Genomic DNA, 16,654 nt, shown 5'->3' with positions numbered 1-16,654 from the left:
CCGTGAACAACACATTGCTGTATGAACTGGCAAATCTGCCTATGTTTGTTCTTTGGTCATTAAGAAGCAATGAAATTGTGTTCACTGGTTTCGCTGATGACTTGTCAGTTCACCTAACGTCTGAGCCATTGCTTGCCAAGTACTATATGCAATTAATGGATTTGAAATGGAACAATACACAATGCACAATTAACAATTAACAAACAATGCTTAGTGTAAATTCTCACACACACACAATGAAAAATCTTCCCTTATATGACCAAATAATAAAAAATTTACAACTGTAATATATAGTCATACTTACATACATGCCATGCATGGGTTTTGGGTATTTTTGTGAAAGATGTTACATAAGCTTGGATCTCAGAGAGAGCAGAGATAGAGGCACTCTAGACACAGAATAAGAAGCAGGATATCTCACTTGAGAGTCTGTTATCTATACATCCTGAAAAGTTATGTAATAAGACTTTCAACATGTCGCCTCACATCTGTCCGATGACTACATGGAACAAGTCATGGCTTGGAGATCTCAGATGTACCCCCTGACAACAACTTTCCTGCAGGATTATGTGATTTAGATATGAAATGTTTGCTTCAAAGTGTAAGCATGCAACTTGTTATCTACAGGGATGGACAAGGTTACATTATAAGGGAACACGCAATGAAGTTTGCCATCTAATTATTAGTCTCTCATACTTAGTAATATACATAATATGACAGGCTGGAAAGGTCTAGTAGCCTACTTCTAGAGGATTGCTCATGCATACAGGCTTTTGTACTCACACCGCAAACTTTAAAGATTGTTCTGGAAATCCTGGACATAAGTGTATGGTTTTTCGCAATTTCTGAGATCTTAAATACTTTCAGTCTGGCGTCTCCTTACCTTTCACACTACTATTGCATAGAAGTATTTTCTGCTTTTTACAATGATGATCCAAATATACTTTGTATTTATAAACATATTTCTGTATGCCTGGCAGGATATTTTAATTTCCATTGCCCGACACAAAATGCTTTGGTCCAAATCACTTTGCTTTGCTCATGATCATTCTCCACACTTTTTCAGTGTGCACATTAGCGGCACAGTTGTTGACCCATCATTTGGCATCCATTGACGGAGCATCTGTCTCTGGGGACTCCAGGTCAATACCACTCAAATAAGACTTTAATTCCAAACAATATTCACTATAAATCCATATTTTTCAGCTTATCAGATTGTCAGTGTTTTCAAAGGATTTGTGAGACGTGGGGCACGCTAAGTATGCTTTGCAGCAAGTCTTAACTTTTTTTTGACACTCAGATTATCCAGTGATGAATTAGGTCTGAATGGTTGTCACATGCAGTATAGCAAGAGGACAGTTCTTCAGTCCTCTACAGGATACGACAATTAGCTGACTACATTTCAAACGTTTAGTCATTGCTGTCAGCTTGCGGGACACTTCTTGTGTATCTAAATGACACATAAAAGTGAAAAAAGTGACATTCCCAAAAGTGTACGTGGTCTTCAGTCCCCTGTCATCACACTCCTCACTATTGAAACGACATCCTGGACATGGTAAGGTACTGCCCCCTAGCGGCGATGATTGAGAGTTTTGATGACGAGAAAATTACCTTTTGCGTACCAATGTTAAAATGTCATGGATGACAACTCACGTAAAACATGATATGAGTTCTTACCGATATGGTTGTATTTTCAAAGCAGATTTTCAGATGGTTATTTTAAATTTGAAGTATGAAGTATTTAAAACCACATCACACCTCCGCCTCACAGCTCAAAAACTAAATTGCATTATTTTATCTGTTATGATAAAGCTTTTATTTAACCGATTGCTATGATGAGAGGATAGCCTGTGTGCCCAACGATTTCGGAAGGGCTTTTAGATTGACGTCCTAAACAGGAAGTGCGAGGAATGGTCCGGGAGGATACACGGATCCAAAGCTCTCAGAGGGATTTGCCCCTTCACTTAATATTCCTGTCTATTGCCCTACGAAAAAAAAGAAAACAAGACTTGACGAACACATATCACCGGCTATGTCGGAGACGTACGGTAAGAATCAAGTTTTATGGTTGTGTCATACGAATTAATTGCACATATGGATGTTTTAAGCAGGTGTCGGAATCGTTCTCGTCATTTTTGTAAAAATAGTGCCTGGCTTGTGTAGTGGCTGTCGATTAAAAAATTTAGCAAGTGCTCTCACGCTCGAAGGCTGTTCTAGCTAGATCAATAGCTAGGTCCGTTAGCTAGCAGAGGAGATAGTTAGCTAGATGGCGGAGGAGACTCCGCTTTTTTCTCCTGACGTTAACAAGATGCACAGCCAAATGAGTGATGTAACGTCACCAGCGAACTGTCCTTAGGTTTCGCTGTCTCTTGTCCTCCATACATATTTGATGTAAACCTGGCTTAGCTTTGTAAAAATATTTGCTAACACATCCTTGGCAATGTTGTGCATCCCGACAGACCAATGTTCCATAGGTCAGCATCACAAGCCAGCCAGCCAGCAAGCTATTACCCACCCTTGATTTTTTTTTTAGGCATAACGTAAATACAGCAAGTCTAGATAGTTGACATGTCAATGGCCTAAACAACGACATAAGATGCGTTTGATGAGGGTTGTTAAAGTGTATTATTTATGACACATATAAAGCCATGTAGGAAACTATCATCTTTCTTTATCGTTCTTTATCCGCCTCTAAATAGGGTGAAGGTCGATGTTCCATTAGATTAGTCAGATTACATCAATTGACATAATTCTTTTCGAAGTGGATGATTGACAGAACGAGTACAAATATGTAATGTTATTTTCTCAACCTCAACACCTACGTTATTACAAAACCTGGAACTGACAATAGCAATCGAGCCATCTTAATCTACGTATTCTCATAATGCTAGCATGTAGCTATCGTGCAACAGAATCGAACAGTAGGCAATGTGCAAAGGAATCCTGTTGTACTTGCCTAGCGGGAAAGCAGACATAAACACTCTCTTAATTTTGTTCACAGATTTCCTGTTCAAGTTCCTTGTTATAGGAAATGCAGGAACTGGCAAATCATGTCTTCTACACCAGTTCATAGAAAAAAGATGTAAGTTCAATGCCCTCAGTCAATTTTAAAATGACAATAAGTCCTACGTGGTTTGATCTGTTTGCCAATATCTATCTCCTTATTGTTTTTGCTTTGGATGCTTAATTAGTTCATTACTGTCATCATCAGTTTCTTTTGATCCGTTTCCCCTCTCTTTCAGTCAAGGAGGACTCAAATCACACAATAGGTGTGGAGTTCGGCTCTAAAATCATCAGTGTGGTGAATAAGTTTGTGAAGCTGCAAATCTGGGACACCGCAGGACAGGAGAGATTCAGGTAATACTAGTAGGCCCTACACCTGTTGCTACCATGTCTCACTTATTTTCAGTATATCTGAATAGTAGAACATTAGTCCTCTCTCACTTCTACTCTATCAGCGCCATCTGTTTCCCTGTCATGTCACCCGTCTGTGTGTGGGAGGCTGCAGTGCAGTGCACAGCCTCCCTTCGTTTCTCGGCCCGGCTGTCATAGATAGTGTTTCGCACAGCATCTGCCAGCACCATCCACCGTGCACAGCCTTTGATGGAAAAAGTACTGGCAGCTGCGTAGAGCTGTACGTTAATGTGGTGGAGCCCCTACAAAACTCTAGGGATGCACCGATACCAGTATCAGGTATTAGGTTGATACTGTGCTCATATACTCGTACTCATAAAAGTTCTCCAATGCCATGCCACTGTTTTGTTTACACAGAAAGTTCTATGTTTAATTTTGGTTGGAAATAGCCTCCTGTTGTACATTTTATTTTATATCCATATCATTATATTTTATTTTATAACAATCAGAGCGCATCTGATGAAAATAAAATTTCAAATTCAAAAATCAAAGTCATTGCATTTTTATGGTCATTGTTATTTTTACGGTAGAAATACTGCCTTAATAAGTACTCGTATTGGTACTCTGATTCTGCAAGTACACACATGTGCTCGTACAAGGCCTGGAAAAATGGTATCGGTGCATCACTAACACTCCACCATCTGGTTTTACTTACTGGTTAGCTGTATAGCCAAAGTGCCTTTTAATGTAGCCTGAATGTGTGTTGCCTTTATAGCCTCTTTTCTAGGCTAGGAGAGCGGCTGAAAACACTGTTGGGAGAAGCTTTTTATTGAATCTGTGTAACTGAAAGAATGAATCGGAGTTGGTTAAATATCAATCTGTTGGGTAAATAGTTACTTATAGGACAGCACAATGCTGTTTTATCATTAGCATACAGATTCATTGCATATGCATGGAGCTTCAGGTTTACTTAAGGGAGCCTGATGAAATACATTTTGGAAAACCGTCTCTCTAATCTTAACAGTGCCGGAGTGGACAACAAATGTTGGTACTTGCTAGCATATTAGGATGCTGAAAAGTAGAACAAAGGATCGATTAAAGATGATTAATAAAGATTACAGAATTTGTTGTACATCTTGACTCCAGCTCTCGCCTAAGTCCATGACGTTATTCGTCTTAAGTCGGCCCAGGCAAGACACCCTAAATTATTGGTTCAAACACTTGCGTTTTGGTTCTTCTACCACTGGAAATGGTAGGCTAGGTCTACCACAGGTAGCAGGGTCCACAGGGAAACATTTACTGGTAGCATGTTAGCTAGACATTTAGTGGACCATAGTTTTAGACTAATGGCAAGCGTGGCAGGAAGAATGTGCTGTGAGATGGAGATCTCCAGTGTAATGCAGCTCCTATACCCCATATGCCGCACGACCCCAGGCGTGCCACTTTATTTGCTTCTTGAACACACACACACACAAGGCAAGTGGAAGGCAGATCTTACTTTGACATAGCACATAGGCTGCCATTGGTGCACAGACACACTAACAAACACAGGTATCGACACAGAGGCATTGCAGCCTAACAGTTAACTAGGCTAAAATTGCACAAACGGACATTGGACACAAAAGGAAGGCCCTAAACACCTTATTCGTTCACTAACACTAACCGTTCTACCTCTGCAGCGCATCATGGGAACACTCAAAGGCTCAAAGTTTCCCCACCCCTTGCATGTTACGATATTATTGTTTTCAGCAATCGCAAATTGCAAATTGTTATAGTAACTTCCTAATGGTGTTAGATCTGTTGTATTTGGCAGCATGTAAGCATTGCTCTTAAAGACTCCTTTAGTCTCTTTCAAACTTAAATATTCTCTTGGCAGCCTCCTGTGGTTAGCTAATGAGCAAGCTAGCTCGCAGCCTACACGACAGGCCAATACAGCACTATAGCTAGCTGCCTACAGCCCTGGAGGTCAGAATGAGGATCTACATGACATCTATATCAACTACAAATGTGTACTTGCTGGTGGATTTCTTTTTTTCAGAACTTAAGAATTGCTTTTTCATGTAATGTCCTGTTTCTATCAGGTCAGTGACTCGAAGCTACTACAGAGGGGCAGCAGGAGCATTGCTAGTGTATGACATAACAAGGTAATGGTACATGTAATGTTCACCACAGGACCACACACTGGTATTGCACTGTAATCTGATCTCCTGATGTCTCCTGTCCTCTATACAGTCGGGAAACCTACAACGCTCTTACAAACTGGCTAACGGATGCAAGAATGCTGGCCAGCCAAAACATCGTCATCATCCTGTGTGGGAACAAGAAAGATCTGGATGCAGACCGAGAGGTGACTTTCTTGGAAGCGTCGCGCTTTGCTCAGGAGAATGGTGAGAATATTGTATCACCCCCACATTCAGTTGACTGTTGTAGATTCGGTTTATGTGTTTATATGTTTGTTTACTTTGAGAATAGCTCCAGGTTTTGAAGACAAAATCAATCTGGAAAATATAGCATTGTCTAAAAGAAAATCTTCCACCCATATTGAAATGATATATATTTATTGAAAATCATATTTTTCAGTTACAAGAATCATGTATGTTATTTGTAACTACTCTCTCAAGATGTCAGACAGTCTGAAGAGGTGCTCTGTGCTCTGGGTCATACGTTGTGGGAATGGTCACAAAAAAAAATGGATCACTGGTTTAATGCCTCTCTAAACCTACCATGATCATCATGTCTACTTACATTTTACCACTAGAGAGTGCTATAGTATTTTGAGACAGTTAATGTACATTGTGTAGCCCTCAGACCAGCTTGGTGACATTCTAACAACTTTACACAGACTAGTTATGAATGAACTAATTAACTAGTTATTACATCTAAATGAGTTGGGCTGTCCTGGTTCTCTGTTATGTGATGTACAGAGCTGATGTTTCTGGAGACCAGTGCTCTGACGGGGGAGAACGTGGAAGAGGCCTTTGTGCAGTGTGCTCGGAAAATCCTCAACAAGATAGAATCAGGTATGGGACTGCAGTCTTTGTCATCAGCCTTACAATGGTGTTCTTTATACTTAATGTGCTTAATGTAAATAAACTTAATGCGCTTGACATATGTTGCCAATTGACAAAACCAGGTGAGCAACAGGAACACTAACATACTGGAGGTATTTGGGGAATGTTATAGCGATGTAAAGAATGCTCTATGTATGTTCCACTTTGATAATCGATTGATTATGCTCTTGCTATTTGCTTGTCTTTTTCGACCCCGCCTGTGCCCCAGGAGAGCTGGACCCAGAGCGGATGGGATCTGGGATCCAGTACGGAGACGCAGCGCTGAGGCAGCTCCGATCCCCCCGCAGGGCGCAGGCCCAAAGTGCACAGGAGTGTGGCTGTTAGTCGGCATCCCCCCAGCACTGGCAACCAAGGTGAGCCGACCCGTGATTCTGGACAGTCATTCTTTTGAACTCCAGTCTGACCAAATGCTGCTGTATAAAAAAATAGTCTATAAGCAGTGTAGGTGGATTCCGTATTCGGGGAAAATCAAGGCTGTGTTTGTGTAACACACACTCACTGCCTTGTAAACAATTGTTTACTTTCTTGAGGAGCTAATACATTTTAAATACAAGAAAGAAAGGGAAGTAAACAGAGATTTACTGGAGTTGATCAAGACCACACCTTGTGTGGATGTGATGGTTCTTCTATGCTGCTTCTAACACAGCAGGGGGACGTTCAATCTGATAAAAGTTTTGCACTGTTTTTCTACAGTTTCTGGGTTGAACAACACGTTTCTTTGAAACTGTGTGAAACAGTGTGCAATGGGCTTTGAACCAATTCAGCTGCGCTTGCGTAACACAACAGGGTGTTCAACGCACCACCCTTTCCATTTAAATAAACATTTAGCTAAGTTTTGTCTGGGCTGAACCCAGCCCAGACGTCTGTCTTGGCAAGGAGCTCTGAGAGAGCGGGGAGTGGAATGGTGGAAGGGGAGGGAAGTATCAAAATCGAGAGACAGAAAGGGAGAGTGACTCCTCCTCCTCCTCCTGTTCTCTGCCACTTCAAACCTTATCAGCCAACCGTAACAGTGCACACTAGCTGTTATATTTAACTCCCGACACCTCCTGAAGCCAAGGCATCAAGGGTTCCTGCAGTGCCTTATTTGGCGCCAGAGGAATGCCAGACACAAATGGAGGGGTCGGATGTAGACAGGAATAAGTGGCGATTTAACAAAACAGGCCCAAAAACTGTATCCACCAGAGAGGGAGAGGGAGAGGGAGAGGGAGAGGGAGAGGGAGGGAGAGGGAGAGGGGAGGGGAGAGGGGGAGGGGGAGAGGGAGAGGGAGGAGGGAGAGAGAGAGAGAGAGAGAGAGAGGGGGAGAGAGAGAGAGAGAGAGAGAGAGAGAGAGAGGGAGAGGGAGAGAGAGAGAGAGAGAGAGAGAGAGAGAGAGAGAGAGAGAGAGAGAGAGAGAGAGAGAGAGAGGAGAGGAGGAGCAGAGCAATCAGGGAACATTCGATCTCTAGAGTTTAGGAGATTTAATTTTAAATCCCTTTGTCCTTCATGCCAATGAGAAAAGAAAAGGCATGGATAATGATTTAGACATGGAAATGCAGAGCTTTCTGTCAATGGTGTCTTTTTCCTGAAACATAGTTTTCACCTGGCAATGACATCCTCAACTTCTAGGTGTGTTTGCTTTTGTTCTCGTTCCCATTCAGTCAATGAAAGTTGTGTGCACAACAAAAGAATATTTCTTTGAATGTTTTTTTTTCTGTGTTTTTACTTATTAGTTGCATGTAATATTGTATCATGGCTTAATTAGTTATTTTCACTCCAAGTGCAACTTCACTCTTACTATCTGACTTAATGTTTCTGCAGTCATGGGTTCGATTCCCGAGCCCACATACTGATGATATATGCGTCTTGTATAGTAAGTCACATTGATGTGAAGAGTCTGCTAAATAAAGGAGTGCAAATGAATGCAAAAGATGTGTTGTTTTGCACACAGACAGGTTTGTGGAGACGTGGGGAGAAACGAACAGCTGTGGGGGAAACCATCGTGATATTGGGGCTCGGCGAGGCGGAGTGGCTCTTTTCCTGAACCTTCCTTTTTGCTTGTGGACAGATGGCTAGCAGCAGAGAGAACCCATCAAACTCTGGCTCTCTCTTGAACGCCAAGATCTGCGTCCTGGTCTCCGAGAGGGAGCGCCCTCGTGATCCAAAATATCCGAGAGTTGAGAGAGGGAGAAAAAAAAAAAGAAAACCTCGGTCATCCTATCATCTTTCCTGAAAGCACTCATGCTTAAGCACTGGCCCGTCCATGTTCCCCAGTTCCACACCGCGTATGTAGACCCACTCTGAAGGAAGTCCCCCTGAAGCATGTTTTAAGGATCGACATGGCCATGCATATCATCTTTAGCTTTAGCTTTCATATGATAACCTGTCAATAGTGGCATATCGCGTTTACGTCTCTATGGCATACTGTTCCTGTCAGTGCAATGTTACATACTCCCCAGAATTGCAGACAAGACACTCACACATATTTATGCGGTTATCATCGACTTTCAGTTTCTTATGTTTGTGTGAGGACAGTCAATGCTTCTGCGTTTTATCAGTAACACTAAAATGCAAAGCTGCTGTGTTTGTTTCTTTTCAGTTTAACATGCAGTATCAAATGCTTGAAAGTGCATTAGAAAGTGAGAGTGTCCTCCCTTGAAGAGAATTCTAAAGATTTTGTGTGTCCCTCAGCCTCTGATTATTCATCTAGATTATTAAGTTGTGAATCTTTGAACCCCTAAATGTTCCAAATGAATGGACCAACTTCAGCCTTTCATCCTTAGTCAAGTGTTGTGCATCATGACGATATCAAATTTAAGCATGTTATTTTCTAATTTAGATCAATCATCTGTAGGCCCCCATCATTTTTACTTGAAAACGTCTCACTCTCATGTCATATTTGTCCATGATCTACAAACATATGAAATACCAAATACACTGCTGTATGTTGAATGTGTAGCAAAATATTTGAATTCCTTTCAAATCAAATATTAAGATTAGTGTGTGTATTTGTTTCTCATCTTCACTCACAGAAGGGAATAACAATGCTGCCGAACAGAAAGATATATATATATATATATATATATAGATATATATATATATATAGATCTATATATGTACCTCTACGCTGTTGTAAGAATGAAAGACATTATCTATCTCCGTATCTAGAGGCAGGAGTCTTAAAAGCACGGTGGAGACTGAAGTGGGTTCGTTTTTGACATCTTTAATCAGCTAAGGTAATCTGAGTGCAACAGTGTTATCTTTATTTTTCTAGGAAACTCAGTCCAGATAGAGACATGACTGAATTTTAGGCATTTGTACAAATTGCAGGTTAAGTTATTTTGCTGAAAGAAATAAAAATAGCACAAACTAATTTTAACTCGAAGGAAATTCCAATCTTGAAAGGTTGCTAGGTCAAACTCGGATCAAGGCTTATTTTTGTAAAAGCAGTGCAGCATTGTCACAACCGAACAATCACGCCACACTCCTTCAAATCAAGGTGATGTCTGCACTGGCACGCCTTTGTTGAGCTCCACTCAGATCTTTTGTACATAAAGTGTCTGGTAGCTACATGATTTTTTTTTTCTTTGTTTTTAAAACTTTAAAACCTTTTGCTAGCTAAGGAAGTGGAGAAAAATGCTTGACTACAGCAGAGTTGGACCACTGGTCATGGGTTTGAGCGGTCAACCGCTTCCAGATCTTCACCACTAGTCATCCGGGCCAGTCAAGTTGTGAGTGACAGCGTGTACATTCAACCCCTCCCCCCTTAAACTCCTTCGCCAGTATGGGCTTTTCCTTTATTTTAGCCTCATTTTGGACTTTTGTTACAGTATAGTATGTACCCATCTTCGTTGAATAGCTCAGACTAAAGCAAATTATTGAATACAACTTAAATGCTATTGTCCAGAGTTTTATATTAACCATAGAAATAATTCTATGTATACCACGCTGTGGCCATTCCGAAGTGCCAACTGACCAGTAGATGTGCATCCAAAGTATTGCTCAGGTGTCTCAGACGTTCTAATCATCCTTTACTTTCTGTCATGATTCATCAGAATGAGGCTGCTTTTTAAGAGATGGAATATGGATGTGTACTTGCTCTGTTATCTGTAGTTAATACAAAAACTTCACCTTCTTTTACAGCTTACGCTACTTTTACTGCAATGTTAACAGGTCTGAAGAAAGAAAAAGATCCACACTACATTAAAAGGCAAAAATTCTTGTTTACAAAAATCAGCATTATTTCCATCATGGTTTGTGTGGTATATGTCACAAAAAATGACAGCCTGATAATGTGCATACAGACAGACATTTATATGTATTTATGTAGTGTATGTAATTTATTTTAATATTGAAGCTTTTGAAATTACTTCATATCAGACTTTGCTGCCTCTCACTGTATAAACACTGAAAAAAGTCTTGTGTGTTAATCCCTAAAGAATATTAATTATTCATTTGACCGCATGGTTACTTTAGAATAGGTCATGATGAGTCTGTTGAGGCATGGTTGATGTTTTGAACAAATTAAAATTTGGTGTAATTCTCCTATTTCATTATGGTTAGGGTGTCTGTGATTTCTCATAACAAATCTTTGCCAGTGTCTCAAATCGCATACAACAACTATAAACAACATGTCAGATAAAACAGAAGCAATGTTATGAAATAGAAAATAAAATGTTTACATTTTATTCACACAAAGTTTTTTCCCCTGATGAATTCAGGTGAGCTTGGTTTGCACTGCTTAGCCGTCTCCATGGACCATCTAGGCTAGGCTCCAAGCACTTAGATGTCATATAAACAACCTTCATAATGGCTTCCATAAGCCATCAGACAGCTTATTGTTTGGGTTACAGCCAGCTGCTGTAAATGTTCACAGTATTACAATACTTGCGATACAAGAACACACATAGGGTCAAAAAAAAAAAAAAACATTATACACATAAAAAGGTATTGTGGACAGAATTGTTTTAAAGACCTCTGAACCCACCTTCATATTGCACTGAACAATAAATACACCCTTATGCAAGCTGCTTAAGATTAACCAATTGTTAGAATTTTAAATATACCTACAAGCCAATCACGTGACATATACATTTGTGCACAGAGAAAAATACAGTTTAAAATAAAAGAAATAATGCAAACTAAATGTCTAACACAAAAGGTGGTGAAAACTCTTAGTGGGTCGTTTAGTGGGTAGTGGGTTGTTTTCTGACATTCTCCCTTGAGAAACTCAAAAAGCGCAAAGGATTATTAATTCACCTGGGGGTTTTTAATCCTCCTGATTATATGGTTTTGTTCAACCCAAGAAGGCTCTGTGTCTCAAATTTGCAAATGGTCTAAGTAATCTGGATGATCTGAATTTGATTAAAAAAATGAACACCGTACTTTTAAGAAGGTTTTGGTACATAATAACACTCAACACTTTGGAATCCCTCGCCAAAGAGTCAGAGCCAAATTTGATCAATGTTGCCAAGAATAGAACTTTTGTCAAAGGGAACACTTAATAGAAATTGTACTCTGTATCATTTTTGTTTAAAAAACATTTGCAGCACACTGTAAAACATTTGAAACCCTTACAACCACTGAGGGCTATGAGAACTACCTAAGCTTCAATACAGAAGTTAACACCCATATTGCCACAAATTTGCAAACAAATCCTGAGCCAGATACAGTACTTTGATAACACAACGTTAGATATAAGTAACGATCGTAACACATTTATATTTCAGTTTGTGGCTAACAGCTCCAAGAATGATAGCAAACATGAGTGGTAGTACACTTAATTTCTCAGTCTACATTCCACCTCAAAAATATATGACTATATAGGTCTACTCAAGAACAAAGGTGGAGATTTTTCTATTTAGAAAAGCCTTTAGAAATACTGCAGTGAACATGAAAGTAACTTGGCAACAGCCTCACAGTATCATCCCACAGCTTAGTTTCTACTGGGATTTTTCACTGGAGATGAAAAATGAAGTAGAGCTGGTCTGTCTTGTTTTTTTTTGGGCCATCAACCACAGTAGTGATGATGAGCAAGAGGATGCACTTTCATTTTAAACACGATTATACCACCATGGCTGCTGGTAAAGGGGTCATGAGAGATAGCGTCAGCTGACACAGGTCAGCTGTGTGAATCAACTCCAAACTGAGTATAGTCATAGGCCCATCTCCTTACTGGGGTCGTTGTGAAGTGATCAACCAGCTAAACCAAGCATAATCTGGTTGCACTACTTCAAATCCAAATGGAATTCATTGGAATAGTTGCAGACACATTTTAAAACAACGAAATAGTATAAAAAGTATACTGTAATAAGTAGAAATGTTAATTTTGTATCGTTACGTTTTCTGAGGTCTCCTAATGTTAAGGAATGTTAATGGAAATTACAGGAATGCAAAGGAGTTTAAATGAAACAATAAAAGTGCAAAGTATGAATTCGTTTAAAACACCCACAAAGAAAAGCCTTCAAAAACTCCAATTCTATCAAACAACAACACATCAAAGCTGGTCTATTGATAACATATTGGGGACAGGATCTGCATCAGTCATTCAACACGTCGTTTTAGGCTGAGAATAGACTCAGGTCCGCCACCCTCACCGAGACCTGGCAGAAAAACTGCGCATGTACTCCGTAATCCAGGGGTCAAAGTCAGGGACAACTTTGCTTTTGGCCATTTTCTCCAGGTCAACTGAACTCGCTCTGCGATTGTCCCCTTTCTTCACCTGTTTCTCCACCTCCCGCCGGGTTTTGGCACGCAAGGCAGACTCATGGATCTGATGGAAAAATAACACAATGTGTTCATTTCAGATAGATGACTGAACTAATTTCCTGTATCAGAATACTTACACTGTATTCGGTCATTTGAATGGTTACAAAGATTTCAACAATATCAAAAAAGTAAATAATTTACCAATTTATTAACAATTTTATCTAACACATGGCCATTTTTTTTCTCAGAGTCTATGCCCTATGGATTCTCACCTCCTTGGTGGATGCAGCAGGACAGACGTTGTGGGTCTTTTTTGAGGCCATGTCAGCTTGCCTCTCACCCCCTCCATACAGAGCAAAAGGGTGTTTATTCTCCTTCTCGTCTTTGGTGTCCTTGTCGTCTTTGGTGTCCTTAGCGTCTTGGCATTTGCGTGGTTGGCTCTTGGATCGTGTGGGCTTGTGGGAAGCATGTTGACGAGATTTAGGTTTGACAGGGACCAGTACTTCAGCAGGGACGGCTGAGGATCCCCTTCTGCTCTTCTCCTCCTCCCCCTTCCCCTTAACTTCTGGTTCTACCAGTGAAATTGAGCCGTCTGTTTGGATTAAGGAGAAAAGGGGGGTTCTTATCAAAGTCAATAGTTTTGGGACATGCTCTTACTGTCTAAGAATGGACAAAATGTATTCATTTTTTTTGGATACAATGATCAGTGATAATGTACTCTAGGGAACGTATCTCGAGTTCACTAAGCTACTTACATTTTAAAGGTCTACCACTGACCGCTCTGGACAGATAAAGATAATAACTATGGAAGCACCTTAGTCTTTTCTTTGTTTACATGCAGCGTATGTGGCAGTGGTTGGAGGTGATTGTGTATGTTGCCTTACCTCTGTCAGGAGATGCGCATAGAGCCGCCCCCTCCCCTTGTCTTTCCTCAGCCTTGGGCTCTGACGCGTGATCGGGTGGAATCACCGGTTGTTCGGGAACTTTCTCGCATCTGGGTGGCGTTCTGTCTTCCAGCTGCAATGGTTCGACCTTATTGTTTCGTTGTGGAGTTGACCTGCCCGAGTCACTCGCATCACTTGCCCAATCTCCCCAAAACCATGGATTGTGACTTTGTTCCAAAAGCCTGCGAGTCCGTCTATATTTCAACAATTCTTCATAACACCTGGAATAAGATTCCCATTTAGGATCTTTAAATTTCTTCATGTATTCCGATCTGATCCTCTTGGTCACCATGTTGTTTCGGTAATATCCAGCACACACACACAACCCCTTGTGATTGATTTCAGCTGAGAGAAAGAAGACATGTTTTTAAAGACACTGTATACAAAAAAGACCTGCGAACGTCTCTATTACAATAGCTTCTTAACATCGTTTTGCCTACTTGCTCAATATTTCATGACTTGACACGCTCGATCGCCTTCATCTCAATTCGCACATTTTTCACCATGTTTTACTGTGGGAGTAGCCTACTACGCAGTCTTGTTTCTTCCGCCGCCAGACATTTAAACCAAAACATATGACGGAAGTCCGGGTGTCTTACAAAAGCAAACCAATCGCTGAGCAGCTGGGGTAAGCCCTATATATGTCTATGGGGTAAGCTACGCACTTTTCCAGCCCTCCCTGGCAGCAAAGCTATCCGCCTACTTTAGAGATGGAGTCGTGTACTGTGAATCTTTTACGATACGTTATTTACATAAATACCAAACATTCCTGCTATTCATAGAAACATTAGGCTAACGTTTTGATCATTATGTTTGTGTATGCCTCTTTAAACAATTCTATTTTATTTACTCGAATTACCTGCGTTTAGCCCGACATGCTTATCTGGATTCACAGTTTTTGTTTGTGCATTCAACATTTTATTTCAGAAAGCCACCCACGCAATCCACTGAACACTACGATAAAAGAAAAATCAGTACGCATTGTAACAGCACTACCATCGGCGCGGACGGAGAAATAGAGACACCAAAATTAGAAACAAGATGACAGACTTATTATCCGCTTTACAGTGGAGAGCTGAATCACCTTGCGGGCGTATAACCAGACGCTGTCAGTAGGGTATGACAACCGCTTTCTTTAGCATCTAGCCTTCCGTAAATTGGGCAAATGACAATTAAGTATGCAATCAGATATGAACATCGGTCTGTAAATAATGTATATAGTTACTTACATGCTCAAATGACAAACGGAAGAAAACATGGACAGATGGTGTTTGAGGCGGCCACTTTACAGATTGAGATTCAGTGTAGCTCCTCCCGGTGGCTGAGTTGGTAGTAGTCTACAATAATTATTTGTATTGCGTCAACAGGTGGAAGACAATAGGTGCAGTTTTGAGCGTCAGTTTGGTTTGAAAAGTGCTGGGGACATAGATGGGATTTTACACCATCGTACCTATCTCTGGCCTGTTGCGTTTAAAAAATAAAAATGCTAAAATCATAGGTTACTGTAATCTTGTAGTGTTTTAAAACTAAGATGTTATAAGCTAAAAACAAATGGGATCTCTGACAATTAGTGGCCAGCAAATAGGCCTGCAGTGAAAAAAACCTCATTACCACCCACTGTATGAGTTGAGCTAGTGTCAAGTGGGAAACGCAGGGACTGTAACATAATCATTAGCACGCACACCTGGAACTAGGTATGTTAATTATATGATTGTGCACACATTATTGATTATAAAATTGACAGCAAATAAAACATTAACACGCGTGCATAATCTTTATGTCCATACATAACGGACAAACATTAAAGTAACATTATGCAACAATTGTACCTTCAAATAACAACTTCAAAATCATTTTGGTGGTACACTGACTTGAAATACGGAAAATGGCATCTGTGCTACTGCCACAGCACGCCTGGTGCACCTGGTATGGCACTCTGCAACTTTAGGGAGAGCTCAGACGCAAAAAATACCAATTCTCGTGATAAGGACTTCTGTTCCAAAACTAGCAAGCTAACTACCTAAAAGGCATGTAAAAACCTTGCAAACACCACCAACAGCCCAGTTAACGTTGATAGAAGCTTGCCAACTGCTGGCAATATCATGCTGTGAAAGCCTTTCTTCCATTTTTGCAGGGTGTTCGAGCCCGGAACACAAAACTACATAGGGCATATCCTGGATGGCTAGTGGGAAAGACACAGGTAACACCATGCAACAATTTGACACTTTTTGAGGTATGGTTTTATAGGCAACTAGTTTTGGTACCACCCTCAAATTAATTTTGATAGGATATCCTATCATTTTATCATTATCATTATCATTTTCGCAAGAGGACAGCAGCAGAGGATTGTTGACCCTTGTCCAGCAAATGGCAGATTATACAGCTTTAACGCAGATTACTATAACTGTATAATCTGGAACACATGAGCATGCAGCACACAGTAAGATTTATGATTAATAAAACAGCATTCAAAATTCACAATCAGATGCTGAAGCAATCAAACTAATTAAACTGGATCTTATAATTTGGGCCAAGCATACTTTCTGATTGTGAATTTCCAGTGAGAATCCTTAATTGTTACAGTACCATAAGGTGTCCAT

General features: G+C 40.4%; 2 protein-coding genes across 5 annotated transcripts; one reads left to right on the top strand and one right to left on the bottom strand.

Moving 5' to 3' along the window:
- Positions 1-1,825: 1,825 nt before the first annotated feature.
- On the top strand, positions 1,826-10,950 carry rab4a (RAB4a, member RAS oncogene family). Of its 3 annotated transcripts, none has more exons than XM_031578625.2 (8): positions 1,830-2,048; positions 3,002-3,082; positions 3,243-3,357; positions 5,436-5,498; positions 5,587-5,741; positions 6,279-6,374; positions 6,637-6,778; positions 8,354-10,950. In XM_031578625.2, the coding sequence occupies exons 1-7, from the start codon at positions 2,033-2,035 to the stop codon at positions 6,747-6,749; spliced, it is 639 nt and encodes a 212-aa protein (XP_031434485.1). In that variant the 5' UTR covers positions 1,830-2,032; the 3' UTR covers positions 6,750-6,778; positions 8,354-10,950. The 3 variants fall into 3 exon arrangements, with proteins under 3 accessions (XP_031434486.1, XP_031434485.1, XP_012669775.1); XM_012814321.3 differs by having other exon boundaries at positions 1,833-2,048; positions 6,634-6,778; XM_031578626.2 differs by lacking the exon at positions 5,436-5,498 and having other exon boundaries at positions 1,826-2,048; positions 6,634-6,778.
- Positions 10,951-11,072: 122 nt separating this feature from the next.
- On the bottom strand, positions 11,073-15,746 carry ccsapb (centriole, cilia and spindle-associated protein b). Of its 2 annotated transcripts, none has more exons than XM_012814320.3 (4): positions 15,284-15,746; positions 13,995-14,399; positions 13,383-13,702; positions 11,073-13,174 (listed from the first exon to the last, which is right to left on the bottom strand). In XM_012814320.3, exons 2-4 carry the CDS (start codon positions 14,344-14,346, stop codon positions 12,995-12,997), a joined length of 852 nt encoding a protein of 283 aa, XP_012669774.1. In that variant the 5' UTR covers positions 14,347-14,399; positions 15,284-15,746; the 3' UTR covers positions 11,073-12,994. The 2 variants fall into 2 exon arrangements, with proteins under 2 accessions (XP_012669774.1, XP_012669773.1); XM_012814319.3 differs by lacking the exon at positions 15,284-15,746 and adding an exon at positions 14,495-15,248.
- Positions 15,747-16,654: the final 908 nt, after the last annotated feature.

This window comes from Clupea harengus, chromosome 13 (assembly GCF_900700415.2).
Source record: "Clupea harengus chromosome 13, Ch_v2.0.2, whole genome shotgun sequence".
In the NCBI taxonomy this organism is placed as follows: Eukaryota; Metazoa; Chordata; class Actinopteri; order Clupeiformes; family Clupeidae; genus Clupea; species Clupea harengus.
Note: the sequence above shows the minus strand (reverse complement) of the source record. Positions and strands in the feature narration are given on the sequence as shown.